This window comes from Notothenia rossii (genome assembly GCF_949606895.1).
Source record: "Notothenia rossii genome assembly, chromosome: 9".
Classification (NCBI taxonomy): Eukaryota; Metazoa; Chordata; class Actinopteri; order Perciformes; family Nototheniidae; genus Notothenia; species Notothenia rossii.
Genome location: NC_136907.1, coordinates 23,011,923 through 23,028,945, shown reverse-complemented (window position 1 = coordinate 23,028,945; position 17,023 = coordinate 23,011,923). Strand labels below are relative to the sequence as shown.

The 17,023-nt window shown below is 41.9% G+C and overlaps 1 protein-coding gene across 2 annotated transcripts in view; it reads left to right on the top strand.

Annotated features, from left to right (window-relative positions):
• The first annotated feature begins 2,602 nt into the window (after positions 1-2,602).
• LOC307020100 (sodium- and chloride-dependent GABA transporter ine) overlaps positions 2,603-17,023 on the top strand; it is a 24,854-nt gene continuing 10,433 nt past the window's right edge. Inside the window, exons 1-6 of one of the 2 annotated variants that reach the window (XM_079651242.1) lie at positions 2,603-2,624; positions 10,168-10,353; positions 11,573-11,707; positions 11,785-11,989; positions 13,310-13,442; positions 13,520-13,654. In XM_079651242.1, coding sequence (XP_079507368.1) covers positions 10,227-10,353; positions 11,573-11,707; positions 11,785-11,989; positions 13,310-13,442; positions 13,520-13,654 — 735 coding nt within the window. In that variant the 5' untranslated portion in view covers positions 2,603-2,624; positions 10,168-10,226. Of the gene's footprint in view, positions 2,625-9,712; positions 10,354-11,572; positions 11,708-11,784; positions 11,990-13,309; positions 13,443-13,519; positions 13,655-17,023 lie in introns of those variants that run through there. The other variant, XM_079651241.1, reaches the window with a different exon arrangement.

The window sequence follows — 17,023 nt, the reverse complement described above, 5'->3', positions numbered from 1 at the left end:
GTAACCTTCCTCACATTAATACATGAAACACATTTCATTATAAATGTAATATTTCCATCAACATTTTCATTCTTCTCCAGAACTAGATGTAAACCGCCAATATAAAAATAAAATGTTTTTACGCTTGGCTAAGATAAAAAAAAGTTGCCGTTTCGATCAAAACTAAATGCAGTGGAAACAGACATAGCGAATAAATCCTGACGGAACATGAAGCATGGGACTTAAACAGCTGAGGAGGATGTAACCTTCCTCACATTAATACATGAAACATGTCTTCCAAGTCCATTAACATTTCCACATTCTTCTCCCAACCTTTGAGGTTTGACGTTTGACCAACGCAGGGGCGGATCTAGACAAATATTCATGGGTGGCAAGAGGGTGGCAGGAGAATTTCAGGGGTGGTATCCCCTGGCAGAAGTATATGATGATTTAATCGCAGTCATATCAATCAATGTTAACTTGGAAAGCCACAATATTGATATTTTAACTCAATAACATTAGGTGACATTATTGTGGCACATCAGTAAAGCCTTACATATCAATATATAAGGTGGCACACGTAATTTAATGCATTTTAACTGAATGAGTTGGTTTAACTCTTAGACCAGCAGGGGTACCAAATATGCAGACTGCTGCAATAAGTACATTAATTAACTGTCTCATCGATGTGTGTCTGTATGAATATGATAATATTAACAATCATATTATTCCTATCAGCTGTCAATCACTGTTATGATTCACATATTCAGTGTTATTATTAAATAAACTATATTTTTTGGAGGAGTTAATGATGAATGTTCCTCAAGATGCTTGCTCACCCTCCTTCAAATTTGAAAGACCAGTGATTACTATCATAATTCAAAAGGATCAAAGGAACAGTTCAGCGCCCCACAACTTCATTGCAAACAGTTACAACCTTGACTTTACATCAGAAAGAACAAACATTAAAGAAATGACTAACTGGATCAATTAGGGTTAAAACAACGTGTATTCAGCTAAAACATACATCGCTGCAGTTATTATCCAGTGGAAAGTCCTTACCTACTGGCCTAGTTAAATCCAAGTGGTTACTTTTTTTTGGCTGGGCAGTGAAGTTTTACACACCGTCTTATTTGACTTTCTCAGGACTTGAGACGGTTTTTTGGGGGCAGACCCCCACAAAGAAGACAAATATATTTACACATGTAAGGTCATCATCTTAAACAGTTTATTATTCTCATCGGGGGGGGGGGGGGGGGGGGGGGGTTACAATGCTGCATTCACTTGCACTCGGACATTAGAGATTTTCTCTCATAAATGTCCGATGAGCCACAACTTTTCTTTCAAAACAAAGCTGCCAACTAGGGTGGCAGCTTGGGTAGAACCGCCACTGGACCAATGCCATATAGACAGTATATATATATCTATATATATAGATATATATATATATAGATATATGTATATATCTATATCTATATATATATAGAGTCAGTCTATATGGCGCTGGGTTTGACTGGTGTTTTTTTATAAATGGCATCGGTTCACGAGAGCGGCTGAAGAAATCCTACACTCCAGCATGTATCTTGTTCTTCAGTCCAAGGACTTTGGGGGAAAGCGTTTCCCCATTCATTTGCAAGAGCACTTTCTGAATGAATTCATAGTAGCATTAGTATACATGCCAACCTTTCCAAATCCAAAAGAGGTAGGTTTGCGCGCGGCAAATGTGCACGCCCAAATTAGGTAATCAGAAGAAATGGAACCCCAGTAATTACATGTATAAACCATGTATTTAACATAGGCCTATATTGCATAATTTTAAGCATTTTTCAGAAAAAGTGGTAGTTTGGTAAACAGTGACATCAACGACATGTTTGGTCTGTAAAATGCCCGAAAAGTAAAAGAATGGGAGATAAGTATCCCCAAATCTCAAAATGGTATTATATTTTGTGTGTGTTTGTGTATTGTTTGCACAGAGCGAAATATCTTTGTGTTGTGCCATAAATCAGCATTAAAAAAGTCATTTCCTGCATTTTTCTACTGATAAAGTGTGATATAAATAATGTACAGGCTTTCAGAATGCTGTAGTTCACTAAACAGAGACATTAACGACATGTTTGGTGTTGAAAATGTCAGAAAAAGTGAAAGAATGGGAGATAAATATCCCCAAATCTCAAAATGGTATTATATTTTTTTGTGCGTTTGTGGTCTTCTTTCAGTTGAGACACTGTAGGTGAAGGATGCTTCAGGAAAAGACCAAACACTGGATGTCTTTCAGTCGCCAACATGTGTTTTCAAGACACTGATATTAACAGGGAAATCCTGCAGGACTCAAATGCCTCGTCTCTGTTCCCACTCATTTGGGAGTGATTACCCATCAGCCCCGGGGGTGCAGAGGAAAGGCAGCGTTACCCCCGGTCTGCACGTTGTTTCTCTTTCAGAAACACAGAGGACTGTTTGTATGATGCGATCACAGACACGCTGCAAACGGTGTCCGCCAAAAGTCGAGTCCAGTGTCTATGTAGTGTCATTTTTATTTGCTATAGTTTGGGAAGATTGAAAATCGGTAGGGAAAGCCAGCTAAGTCGGTAGGCGGTAGAAACATGTCAAAAGCGGTGGACTACCGCCCAAATCGGTAGGGTTGGCAGGTATGTAGTAACTTAGCTCTTTGGGGTAAGCCATGTTCAGTGTATAGATGACTCCCAGCATGATGGCACAAGCTCGGGCTACAGATCCAATGTTGTCCAGAATGATTAGTCCTTAAACAAAAATCCCAACGTCGTCATGTCCAGGTTCTCCACCCTCCTTGTTGATGACATATATGCCCATGATAGATTTCTGCAGGTCTCTGGTGACATAATCTCCTTCGATGTCCTGTATATTTAAAGTAAAAACATGCATTTATTCAATATATGTAATTTTAATGACATACTTTATCGTATACATTTTTTGTAATATTGCTCACATACCTATTAATCCCTTAAAACAAAGCTGGTCATATTGTATATATTTCTGAATCAAACTAAATATGTGTGAGGTGTTTTTAAAGATTTAAGTAGGAACTAATAAGCTTGGTGCTGAGTGTCATAAGTCAGAGAGGATTGACAGATGGACTAAGACATTGTTGATTATGGTCTTTCCATTGGACAATAAGAAAAAATAATGAATAAAGTCAACCTCATCATATAAAGAACCAAGCTGATGGTTTGAAATACTTTAGTCTGTTGATGAATAATAACATTCATATAAATATTCTCAACCTTCATTCTCCTTATAAGGTAAAACATAATTATCTAAAATTGATTGCAGCCTGACACTAGGATCTTAAAACAATACATGTGACTGGCAAATGCAATTAAAGTGACTTACCATATACTCCCGAATGAGATGTCCATCGTCCTCACCAAGGTGGATGTGAAGTGCCTTGTGGATTGCTTCCCTTTTAAGGTTAACCTCACTTGTTGCCTGTGTAAAAAAATTACAATTATTAAAATATTTCTAAATACATCAACAATAACAAAATTGCCTATAAATTGTAGAAGATTTACCACCTGTAGTAACCTAAATATACAATATATATTACAAATTCTACTCATCCAGGGACTTTTCACCAATAGCAATGCTCTGTTCTTCACAATTCACACCTGGAATCTGCCTAGTTATAGTACAACCACAGTCTGATCTGTTGACCACTGAGGATTAAGTGACTTGCTCAAGGCAGGTTCTGGTTTTCACTTTCCCCACCTGGGGATTGCATTTGCACCTTTCCAGTCACAAGCCTGCTTCTCTACCCAGTATGCCACTATTGCCTTATTAAGATCAGATTTCCTTAGAAATGTGTCTTGCATTCTTGCACCTGGCAAGTAATCCAGGCTGTTGTGAGGCAAATTACATTACATTACATGTTAGACGCTTTTATCCAAAGCGATTTACATACTCAATACTGTGGGCAATCCCCACAGGAGCAATTTGGGGTGAAGTGTCTCAGGGACACAACAACATGCTGATTGCAGTGGGGTTTGAACCTGTGACCCCCTGATCCCAACACCAAGGCTTGATCCACTGCGCCACACGCCTCCCCAAATGAGGCTCAATACGGTACATTTCATAAAATTGCTCCACAGAGTATATGACAATTTGTATACAACAGTGTATACACACATTTACCTTTATCAAGATCGCCAGATGTTTGTCTAGTTTCTGGCCAACAACTCCTCCCTTCTTCTGGAAGACAGATGTCAGCTGAGGTAGATGGCTGTCCAACTGCGCCATGAAGGCTGTTTCAAGTGGGATAGTTGTTATGCGCTGGAATTCAGCATGTATATGTTCTGCAAAAACAAAATGACAGAAGACAAAGAGCACATTCAGCCATTGGTGTAATGATATTTTGTATCTACTATATAATTAAAGGATAGATTCTAATTTTGACCTCCTCATTAACCAAGTCCTTGATAAGATGTGTATTGGTGTACAGTGTGTTCTAACCAGTATTTCTATTAATCTAAGGTAATTGCAAGGAATCAGAACTAGACCTGTAAGCTGTATGGTTGTTTAAACCTTGCTAATACTTTTTTTAATTGACAATGGGTAAAATGTTGAGGTATAAAGTGAAAACCCCAATTCCAGCAGCAGCTGTTTTCTTCAGACAATCAAACAGACAGAGAATAGCTGGTGAAGAAAGCGGAACATTGAGCAGCTAAAGAGCCAAATACTTTACTAAGGAGTTGGTGGAGAGCGAAAACAGAGCTAAAATATAGTGAATATTGGACTTATCAGATGGACAGAAACACCATTTCAAATGTATGATAATGTTGCTCTGTATCAGCTCGATGTGTACAGTAAATAGGCATTTCACCATACATTCACCATGTGAAATATATAACTTACCTCATCAATATGGAGTATTGTGAGTAAGGTTCTGTTCCACATCACACCAACATTAGATAGCAAAACCTGCAATAAAAATAAAGATAAGCAGAAATTAAAACTAATAATAATGGTAAATTAAAAAAGGTAATTGATTGCCAATGATTACTAACTTGTGCCAATGACTCAAAATCCTACAAACTCCTTTGTGACAAACAATGTAACGTTTTTTTTTTTAAACAGAGCCTAAATGACTGGATGTGGTTTACTTTTGCTAAATGTTTAGACAAATTGCTTGCGTGCCCTTACATGCTCAACTGTTATTGCACTTGATGGAACCTTTTAAAAAGGGAGAAGCTTTTCTTAATTATTTCATTGTACATGTATAATGACATTAAATGATTATATTCTATAGCAAAAAGCAATATATGATTTCTCACTTTTGGCAAAGAGCATTGTCCACCTCAAGACGGGTAACATTTAACCACACCTCGGAGCGCTTAGTTCTCTCCAGTGGATTAAGGATTTTGGGCCATCTAAGCTAATTTACAGATGGCCCTGAGCCCAATAGAGACTGCCCTGAAAAATGCACGCTGACGAAATGACGCACGAAGGGTTTGGGGGGCCTTCCCCTAGAACATTTAGATTGTTGCAGGTCTTATGCTGTCTGGTGCATTCTCTAGACTGAATTATAAGATGAACCACCACAATACTATATTGTACAATTTCAATTTTATTCTTCATTTCACTTGTTTGTTTGTTATTGTTTGTGTTTGTTCGCTTGCATGCCCTGCATAGCTATAAGAAATGCTTAACTTGTTGGTCAAGAGTCAAGACACTTTCCATCTGATGAAGGCAAATGCCTTCCCAGATGTAAAAAAGTAGAAAACATTACATTCAGTTATAACTGCCAAAACAAACATTATTTACACTATTATGGCCCCTGTTAAAAATGTTTGTAATGTTATCTACTGTAAGTTGGTCGAACGAATGCCTCCTCATCCGGAAGCTGACCGAGCAGACCCGAGCAGCAGTCGAGAGGAGCCGAGCGCATCCGCGAAGCACACAAAATGGCGGCGTCAGAGTTCCCGTTAGCCGCAAATCTAAATCTCTCCGGTCAAAATAATTTCCCTTTAGCGCAATACCGCTTCAGTTGCGCCACTTACGTGTCAGACAAGAAGAGTATGTGACAGACAAGAATAGTCAATTCTAATGTCTAACACTTAATGTGGAGAAAGAGATGTCCTGTATGGGTTGATTGTGCGTTGATCTGTTGGTAATGCCTCGGGGTTCCTGTTGGCATGTACACAAATCGTTTCCCCTACCATTGTCTTGGCGGGGCGCTGCACCCTGCCAACGGAGCCCCGCGCCCTGCCTGAAATTTAAGGTGTTTTTTGTTTTTTATTATTTAAAAAAAATATATATATATATATATATATAGCACCAAATTGCAACTGAAGTAATCTATCGACGGTCACGTTTCACATTGAACATGTGCTCTTTTATTAAATAAACTAAACGCCTATGTTATTTATCCAATGTGCATGTTTCAGTGTCCACTGCCTTGCGTATTCACATTCTCCCTCCGCTCTGTTTCTTAAGGGCATGAAACCCTTCCAAACTACCTTCCAGGGAATTTAAAACTTGAGAGAATGCCACTAATTGCATGTTGTGATGATGACACGCTTTCCATGTGGGTGACTGATGTATGTGTGAGAGCCTCTGCTGAATTACAAAAGGATAACACATGCTCCAGTGCAGGAAAAGATTGGAACAAGGCCCATGCCATGCTGGACCTTCACAACCAGCATGGAAGAATTCCAAAACTGCAGCACAGTTGTCGCCAAGGCCGGATTAGTACCTCCAGGGGCCCCTGGGCACTGTGCTGATGGGCCCCCTAACACCGCCCAAAGAAAAAAATGTGTGCGCAAGTAACACTACGTAATAAGTCTGCACAATTGAATAATTGTGTGTGAATCTTACAGTAAATGCTGCACACAGCTGCTTTATACTATAACAAGCTCCTTCACTGACCACTTCATTAATTCCCTCCCGCTGAACCAGGGGCGTTGCTTTGATCTAGCAACACCGGGGGCATGGCCCAGCTCGACAATTGTACTAGATTTACGAGATGTTGCATCTCAAGGGGTTTATCCCAATAAATAAATGTCTATATATACTTTCAAAAATATATATAATGTATATTAGGGATGTAACGATATACCGAATATCGCTGTATCGCGATAAATAAACGTCCCAATACCGTCGTGAGACGGACAAAATCTACCTCGATATTACATGGTTAATAAAACCTTAACCAGGTGGTCCCATTATGCACTTTCACACCAGAGTACTTTTCCCCGTACTTTTCCCTTTTAGTTCCGATATTTCCATGGATTTTGCGTTCATGTGGTGTTATGCCGTGTTATGCATGCCCACCGAGATATGCATGCACCTCGCGGGAGCAAGCACAGCGTAAAGCAAAAACTCATTTCAAAATAGATATTTTTTTCTTTATTTTTCAATATATCAATAGAGTATCCAAAGAATATACAATATGAAATGTAAATAATGAATCAAAACTCTTAGTAATAGACCAATCTAACACCCAAACAGAAACACATGGACATAGGTTACTATATAAACAGGTGTGCAAAAGAAGAAAATAAACTATGTTGTAGCAAGGAGATGTTTTCCATCATAAGAATTTATTATATTTCGAGAGCATCATATTTTTAAAATAGGACATGCCGTAACTGTAAGCCCATATCCTCTTATCGACAAAAAAAAAACCGAGGGCCCCCTTTGCCCAGGTTGCCCATATGGTCCGGCCCCACACACCCTTAAAGCTGCATTCGAAAGCTTTCCTGCACGTGTGTACTGTTGATTTCTAAAAGGCCAGTAGCTTTGTAGCCCAGATAAGGCCGTGAGGGCCCTTAAGAACAACCATATTAAAAAACTAAGGACACATTCCTCAGATAGATGCAACAAGATTTGCTATGGACAGTAGCACTTCTTCTTAATTGCACCTTCTTTATCAAAACAAGTGCATCCTTATACTTGAGTATAGTATTAAGGTAGGACAATTGATAAATAACTGCCATGCATGCCCCCACCCAGAGACACAGACTGATGTGCCCACCTTATCCAGCAGGTGGCCCACAGACACAAACCACCACAATCACCAGCATGAGATCATCTCTCATATTTTGGTTAAATAACAAATCATTTCTTTATGTTGGACAGAGAATGAAACCAATCAGATTTTTTTTTAACTCTATGGGTTGTATTTATTTAATCACAAGGTACATTTACTGGTTTAAAAACTCTCTTTAAGATGTTTGCAAATTATTCAAAGGGCCAGGCCTGCAGCTGTGAATGAATGACATCTCACTTTAAAGGACTTCATAGAGATGCACAATTTAATGCATCTCTACAGCTGCTAAAAAATATCAGGTTTGAGTTTGTTTGTTCAGTGTGGATATGAGCTTGTTATGTACAGGACGTGGATCACAGCATTTCCACCATATCTGATATCTCAATCATCCCACAGCCCAATGGCTTTACTTTTCATCCAACTCCTCCGCTACAATTTTCTTGCTGCCTTTGCTTTCTCCTCATGAGAAATCTCGAGAGGCTTTATATGATGAAGTGAATTTTGTCGCCCCATTTTAACCACAAAATATAATTGTATACAGTGTGTCAATGTATTTATTCAATGTACATTGATGTTGTAGTCAGAAGAAGGCAAGGCCAGTTTATTTGTATTGCACATTTCATACACAGAGGCAGCTCAAGCTTGTGTTATGAACTGAGACACAGGACGCAGGACTCAAAGACAGTTGTCCAAAAATAGAATGTTCTTTAATAATAAAAACTAAGTCGTACTTTCAAAAAATACAAAGCAGTTAAATAGCCAAAGCTAAGTTGTACAGCAACAAAAAAACTCATTTGGCAAAAGGTCTAAATCTCAAGGAAGGTATCAGGAGTCAAAAAAGGCCCAGGTTCTCACGACATGAAACATAACAAACTGACAAAGGAACAAAAAAACACCAGGGCCATATATAGGTGAGGGGGATGGGCACAGGTGAAAACTATCAGGGCAGGGCCAAGCAATCTCAAGGGTGGGAAACACACAAAGGCAGGAAATGTGGGATCTGGAATGAGAGGAAAGATTACTTTCAAAATAAAAACAGGAAGTGACAAGATCCAAATGCAAAACTAGAGTAAAAACATAACTAAACCTAACATATCTGTCGAGTCACAACAGCTTGCTGTATATAAGACGTTTCAGAAAGACATAAGTAGAAGTAAAAGTGCAAAAAAAAAAAATTACATTAAGGATTTCAAAATGAAATAGGTAGGAATAGTAAGAAAGTATAAAAAAACAGCAACAATTATTAAAAATGTGCACTGTACACGCAAAACACGTTAAATGCCGTATGGATGGATAGATTGTGATATCATTATTTCACCTAATCATTTTTATTTCCCCCAAATGCAAAAAGAGATGTTTAGTTTTCTCTCAAATGTCCACATGCACAATGAATAATTTATCCCTCATTATTAGTGATATGGGATACAGGAAACCAATAAATAGCCAACTGTAATGTGAGCCTCATTGCAGAGCCAAAGGCTGATTTTATGAAAGCTCATTTGAAAGCTGCTGCTTTTTGTGTTTCCTCAGTGGTTACTTATTTAAAGAGCCCTCAGCCATATCTCAGCTTATCTTAAAGGTAATAGTTAAAGGAATGTGATTTGTTTGACATTGATGACCCCTGCTGAGGTTTGGGTTACAGAACACTTGTTGCGTATACAGTGTGTGTTATATGTAACATAGCTTCTAGTCATAAATAACATGTCTTATTTTGTCTTTATTGGGGAGCTTCAGATTTCCCATTGATGTAAATACTTTGGTGTTCCAGAGGCAGAGTTTGTGGAATCAATACAATGTAATAATATACAGTACATTGCAAAACGAAAGGATATATTTTTATGTGATTCAGTAGTTCAGTTTTGTCTAAAAAAGGTTGCTTTTTCCTATCCAGCTTGGAGAGTTCACTCTATTAAAAAATATGTATTTGTTCTTCGAAAGAGTACAGACATGTCTTGCTACCAAATAGGTGTAAAGAATGTAAACAATCAACTTTCAAAATATAAGTGTCAATAATTATTCCCACACACATCGGATGAGTTTATGACACCACTTAAGTAAGACCTACACCCTCTCTGTGAGCCTCGGAGCTGCTGCATGATTTCTGCTAAGCTAATCATTATGGATAATAAAAAGGAAGGTTATATCACTCTGAGTCACTTAAATCACAGACGACATTTTCATGGAGCTTGGGCCCAGATGATCGACAAAGGTGACACAGGCAGCAGACATGGAGCAGCAGCCCATCAGACCGACATGGAGCAGGCAGATAGAGTTCACCCTGGCCGGCATCGGCTGTGCTGTGGGTCTGGGCAACGTGTGGAGGTTCCCATATCTCTGCTACAGGAGTGGAGGAGGTAAGACACAAGCCTGACCTTTCATCTTCAAACTGAGTTATGAAACCAGACCACCCTCTCTACTAACACAGTGTTTTACAAACATATTGAGAACTGGTGTCAAAGGTTGTTCTCTTAGTTAACAAACTGTTTAGTTTGAGCGTTTTTAATCATTTGTCTTGATGCTGATTTTGTTGAATATTGTTCAAATTGTTCTGAACTTATCTCAGTGTGTATTTCATGTAGGAATATGGGCTACAAGCCCATACAACAGTCATGATCATATATATTCAAGGAAAATTGCCACTAATATGCTGATGACACCTTGATATACAGTATCTGCATGTTTACAAATCAGGCTCTTTGTGAGCTACACATAGCTTTACTAGTGTGCAATTCACCATATGTGATTTAAGATTAGTTTGCAGAGGAGATGATGTATAATTAATGATTCTCTTTAATTTAAGCCTTACATTCAGAAAATGGTGAAACTGAAGTTGAAACTGGGTTTCTACTTTAGAAATAATTATTGTGTTTGTCTTCATTCAAAAAGGAGACTTCCACCCTTGTACACTGAGATTTAGTCTGTGATTTAATACAAATCTCATAGGCCTTCCAATGCTTCGTTTATGATCGGATATGTTCAATTATCTGTGAACCACCCATGGACTGTTGTTGTTCATGGGCTTCCCTCTTAATTATGGAACTACATCCTATTAAAGTAAATAGTCAAAAGTATGGGTATGTTGTCTCTGCTCCCAGGACTCATTCCTAGTAACTGTCCCAGAAGTCTGTCCTGAACTGGGAAAAATGTGTTCAAATATGCTGCTCCCTCCACATGGAATCAGTTGCTATATATTCTCTCATTGTGGTAATTTAAAAGGACTCTGAATTATTTTAAACCAAGCACACATGGCCTATGTTTTGACTGTTGAAAAAGGTATTTTTAAGTCTTTGATTTGTTCTTTGTTTTTTGATTGTGTTATGTTTGTTTTTATGTATTCAACCTTATTTGTGCTGCCTCTATGGCCAAGTACAGTATTTAAAAAGACATCCATTAATCTAGTTGAATACAAAACAACCCACTGTAATCTGAAATGATCCATGTGCAGTCAGTTGGAAGGGACATTGATTTACAAAAACACTAGAAGAAAGGATTAAAAAACTGCAGTGAATGATGACTTTCATAATAGTTCAATATTAGTTGCTGTGAAATGTACTTGACATATCTTCCTGGCAGGTGCCTTTCTGGTGCCATACCTGCTCATGCTGGTGGTGTTAGGGGTCCCTCTGCTCTACATGGAGCTGATTGTGGGTCAGTACACGAGGAGAGGGCCTGTCCATGCTCTGGCTAATGTCTGCCCACTGTTAAAAGGTACTCTGCACCATTAAAGCATTTTTCCAGCCAAATAAAATAAAATAAAAGCTGACATTATTTTGTTCTGTCCTTAGGAGTGGGCATAGCATCAGTGGCCATCTCCTTCATCATGTGTACCTACTACAACCTGGTCATCACCTGGGCCCTGTATTATCTCTTCAGCTCCTTCCAGTCACCACTGCCCTGGCAGAACTGCAACAACACCTGGAACACACAGAACTGCACCAGTCATTTCACCAACAGCAGCTACTCCTCCACAGCCAGCCAGGAGTTCTTCAAGTAGGCTTCACTGTGTGGGAAAAACCAGCGCTGGTGCTCAGAATCATTATATCACAGCAAGATTACAAAATCCCTGTAGTTTGACACAAGACTGGGTGATCGCACAACACTAACTTTGTTGATTATATCTATCTATATGAAATTCATTTGAGTAATACGAGGAATAACAGTTGAAGTGTGATAAGAGTTTGCCAAACATATTACCTTAAGGAAGTATGCAATTCTTAACCTTGAACCTCATTAGGCAACCTAAATGTTGATGTTTATGATAGATTATCTTCGTTTAAGATAAAATCTTATCCTATATCCTGTTTTTTATGTTTTATTTTGACATGCTGTGGATGTATTTGGGATTAGTTTTCCAATATCATTTTATATTTAAGATTAAAAAAGATACACATCCCACACATCACAACACAGCCACCTTTTACATTTAGGATACGTGGCAGTTTAGACAGTGGGGCTAAACCTCACATATTGGTTAACTTTTTTAAACTACAGTTAGGGAACACGTGGCAACGGCATGTCAGTTTTGGTTTAAATATTATGAGCAACATGTGAGCCAAGAAACATCACAACTGCACAATGGTTGCTTGGCAAAGTGTTATTCTGTCAAAGTTAAGAGAAGTTGGGGCAGCTCTTGTTAAAAAAGCACATCAGTTACTCTTGAAGTGACAAGAGTGACATGCCAAATGTATAACGTTTCCAAAATCAGTTTTGGCAACCTTTGATTTAAAAGTGTACCACATTGTGAGTATGAACATGGGATGAGATATGCATTACATAATTTCTTTGTGAGTTTAAGCATAAAGGTCAACAGATTGAGATGTTATGAGATTGTATAGCCTTCAAATCTGAAAATGTTACCTCATAATCATATTTATGGTACCACGTTTTAATCTATGCAAATAACAATTTGACCGACTGATCGACACATCCGACCCTTAAATAACAAATCATAAACAATCTAATCACAAAACCATTTGCATCCACCTGCTGTAGAGAAGTTACTGGGCACCAACTATAAGGTTGGATGTTATGGTAGATACTATGGTAGAATGAGGACAAAGTATTTGGCTGATAAAATGACCAATGATCAGGTGATTATGAAACAGAAACCAGTCTGGATCAGAAACATGAAAATCCCCAGAATGGAACCCTGTGGGACACCATACGCTAAGGCTTCCCTGCCCATTGTCCATTTGATTGAAATTGCTCCAAAAATGACTTGGTAATGTGTGGTATAATGTAAGGAATAACATAGAATATAATATACAATACTCATTTCTACTTCTTTTCTTTTATTTGACTTCTCTGAAGATACAAGATGCTGCAGCAGACTGGTGGAGTAGATGAAGCAGGACTGATTCGGTGGGAGCTTTTCCTCATTCTCCTTCTGGCTTGGATCATCATATACTTCTGCATCTTTAAGGGGGTCAAATCAACAGGCAAAGTGAGATAAAAGAGAGATGGATTTAAGAAGAAACAAACAGACGGTGCAGAACAACCATTGTTTGTCTCTGTTTGCAGGTGGTGTACTTTACGGCTCTGTTCCCGTATATTATCCTGATTGCACTGCTGATAAATAATGTGCAGCTTCCTGGAGCATTGGATGGAATAACCTTCTTCATTGTGCCGGACTGGAAAATGCTCCTGTCAGTAGAGGTAAGAAAGAAGAAACAGAGAAGAAGACGACATTCCAATAGCCACCTATTCTATTTGAAACAGGAGGTGCATACTAGTATTTGAATTAGTGTTGATAATGTGCACCTGGACACAGTCAAGCAAAAGGCCCAATAGGAGCAAGACACACAGACCTTACAATTTTTTACACCATTATGTTTTTGTGTCTCTACAATTGTCGTTGACATTTTGTGTTACAAGCTAATCTACCTTTGTAGTTTTAATGTGTAATTTTCAACTCATTTTGTGAGTGTTTGTAGTTGTTTTGTGTCTCTATGTAATAGTTGTTCTATTTCGTATATGGCTTCGCCCTCTAAAGCTATCGCTATTTGGTAATCCCCCTGCGCACCCGCGCAGCACTGAAACACTTGTAGTCCACGCCCACCCGCAAGGTGGGCCCCGCCCTCGGACCTCCTTCCGGTATAAATAGGAAGGAGGCCCGGCAATCTGCTCCCTCTTTTCTTCAGCAAACCTCGGCAGTTACTGAAGCACAGAACCATTAAACATCATGAGCAACAACTGCGTCCGAAATTGTCCCTCATGTGGCTCAGGAAGTATCATGAGCTATGACCAGCACGCAATGTGCGAATCCTGCCTGGGGCCAGAACATGCGGACGTGGCTCTCAGCCAGCAGGTTGCTTGCTCACACTGTGCCCGTCTCCCATCAGCCGACAGGAAGCGAAGAGCGGACGCTCTAGCTGCTGCGGCCGACGAAGACGATTGGTCCGTCCAGGAGCATGTGGACGGCAGCATGTCCCTGGAGCCGAGTGCTGGGCAGGAGTCTGACGACTCCTACCCCGTCTCCCTCCATGGTTCACCGTGAGGTTCTCCCCTCCCTCCTCTCCCCCGGACGGGGGAGACAGAGTCGGAGCAGGGGGCTGGTTTGGCGGCCGAGCATGCGGTCCCCTTCTCCGTCGCCACAGGACGGCGCCCTACGTTGAGCTCCCCCAGAGAGTATGTCGCCCGCCAGGCCGACCGGGTGCACCAGTGTGCTTTTCAGGCGGTGGCGAATATCATCGCACTGCTCTCCAACTCGGTGGTGACACTGGTAGAGCGGTCAACCACCGAGGCAGAGGAAATCAGCAAGGCGGCCAGCACGGTGCTCACTCTGTGCGCGTCCGTCGCTGTCTCCCAGGCGAGGATTTCCGCGTGGGTGATACAGATCCAGCGCCACCTGCAGCAGGCGTCTGTTACGGAGACGGCCAGAAAAGTGCTACTGGAGTGGACGCTCCAATCAGCCCGTACGGGCTGTTAGGACCCCAGTTCCACGCCATGGTGGAGTCCATGAAGACGGCCGCGGAACAGGCGGACATCATTCGCCAGCATGTCAGCTGGCTCCAGCCTGCTGAGCGCTCACAGCGGCACCAACGCTCGCAGCAGCCGCCGCGGCCACGCCGGCCAAAGGAGGGCGCAAGCGGAGAGACGCCCACAGCAACCGCCTCGGCGTCAGACTCGCCGTTCGGCGGCTGCAGGGGCTCCGTCCCACGTCTCCGCTCCCCCGCCACCCCGGAGACAGGGTCTCCCGGTGGCGAGTCAAAGGGGAGTGAGGCTCCCCCGCTCCTGGTCTGCTCCGCGAGAGCCTCAGAGGAAGCAGAGCCGGTAATTAAGCCGGCTGCCACTAATCTGTTGATTAAGTAGACAGCAGGGCTCCCTGCAGAAGCCTGCTGGTTTTAACGCAGCGTGTGGAGGCTTCCTCGCAGCCCTTTCGCCTCATGGGCAGCGGCGGCGGGGCAACGTATCCTCTGTCTGAGATACACCTCCTACACATGGTCATAATAAACCCATGAGCGCCGTTATATAACGCCTCATGTGGGCAGCACTGCACACACCTCCATCCATCCCCTGAGCGTGTACAAGCCTCATGATGAGAGTCGGAGTGAGACGCAGCGTGTGGAGCCCCCCGCGCAGCCCTTTCGGTCCAAGCACACCTTGGGTTGCCTCACGGGCAGCGGTGGCAGGGGCTCTGGCGTGGCGTGGCTCGTCACCATGACGACCAAAAACACATCTCGAGCACGTGCGCCCGCTCTCAGAGTTTTTCTCAGAGTGGCAGCGCGTGTGTCTGATGGACAGATGGATGAGCAGGCTGATCAGCAGAGGATACGTCCTACAGTTTGCCTCTCTCCCCCCCCCCACAGTTCAATGGGATTCAGGAAACACTCCTGTTATCCTAGAAGCTATGTCTTGCGCTCCAATCCGAGCTGCTGGAACTCCTGTTGAAAGAGGATATTTCCAGGGTTCCTCAAAGGGAGGAAAATCACGGGTTTTCACTCCCGTTATTTTTCGAATCCCGAAAAAGACTGGGGGAATGAGACATCCTCGATCTGTCAGTATTCCACATGCTGACGATCAAACAGGTGCTGGAATGTGTTCACCAGGACGACTGGTTCACTTCCACCTGAAGGATGCATACTTCCACGTACCCATCATCCCAAAACACAGGAAATTCCTGCGTTTTCTCATTTCAGGGAATATCAGACCAGACAATCGTCTGCCGTTCGGATATTTCCTGGCTCCTCGCATTTTTGTGTAGAGAAGGCTGGAGCCACTACACAGAGGAGGGATGCGAGTGTGGTTTTTCTCTGGACGACCTGCTATTTGCCGGCTCGCTCCAGGGAGGAAGTCGCTTTACAGACGGTACATCTCGTATCGCATCTGTCAAAGCCTGGGTTTCATAATAAATTGGAAGAAGAGCTGTCCTCTTCCCTCTCAGAAAATCGTTATCTGGGAGTGGAATTAAACTCAGCCAGCATGGGAGCGCGGCTCTCACGGCAGCGAGGGGAAGAACTGACAGCTCTCCTCCGGCGTGTCACAACCCACACAGCCCTCTCCGTGACGCAGCTGCTCGGCGTTGGCGTCAGCTGGTCACGTGATGATACCCCTGGGTCTCTTCCAACAGGGGGACTCCAGCGGTGGTTCATTCGCTGCAGAAGCCTGCTGTTTTTAACTTATTGGTTTATAAACTGCAGAACTCGCGGCATTCCTCTGTCCCAGATATGCCTCCTACACACGGTCATAATAACCCACGAGCACCGTTATAACGCCTCGTGTGGACAGCATGCACACACCTCTCATCCCCTGGGCGTGTACGCGCCTCATGATGAAAGACAGAGTGAAATGTAGCGTGTGGAAACTCCCTCGCAGCCCTTTTGCCTAACGGGCAGCGGCGGTGATGGCGTGGCTCGTCACCATGACGACCATTACGGCACATCACAGAGAAGCCTCTCCCACCCAGCAGTTCCATGGGATACAAGAAACACTCCTGTCATCCCAGGAACAGTGTCTTGCGCGGTTTTTACCCCGCTATTTTTCTAAATCTCGGAAAAAAACGGGGGAGTCGCCCCGTTGCTGTAC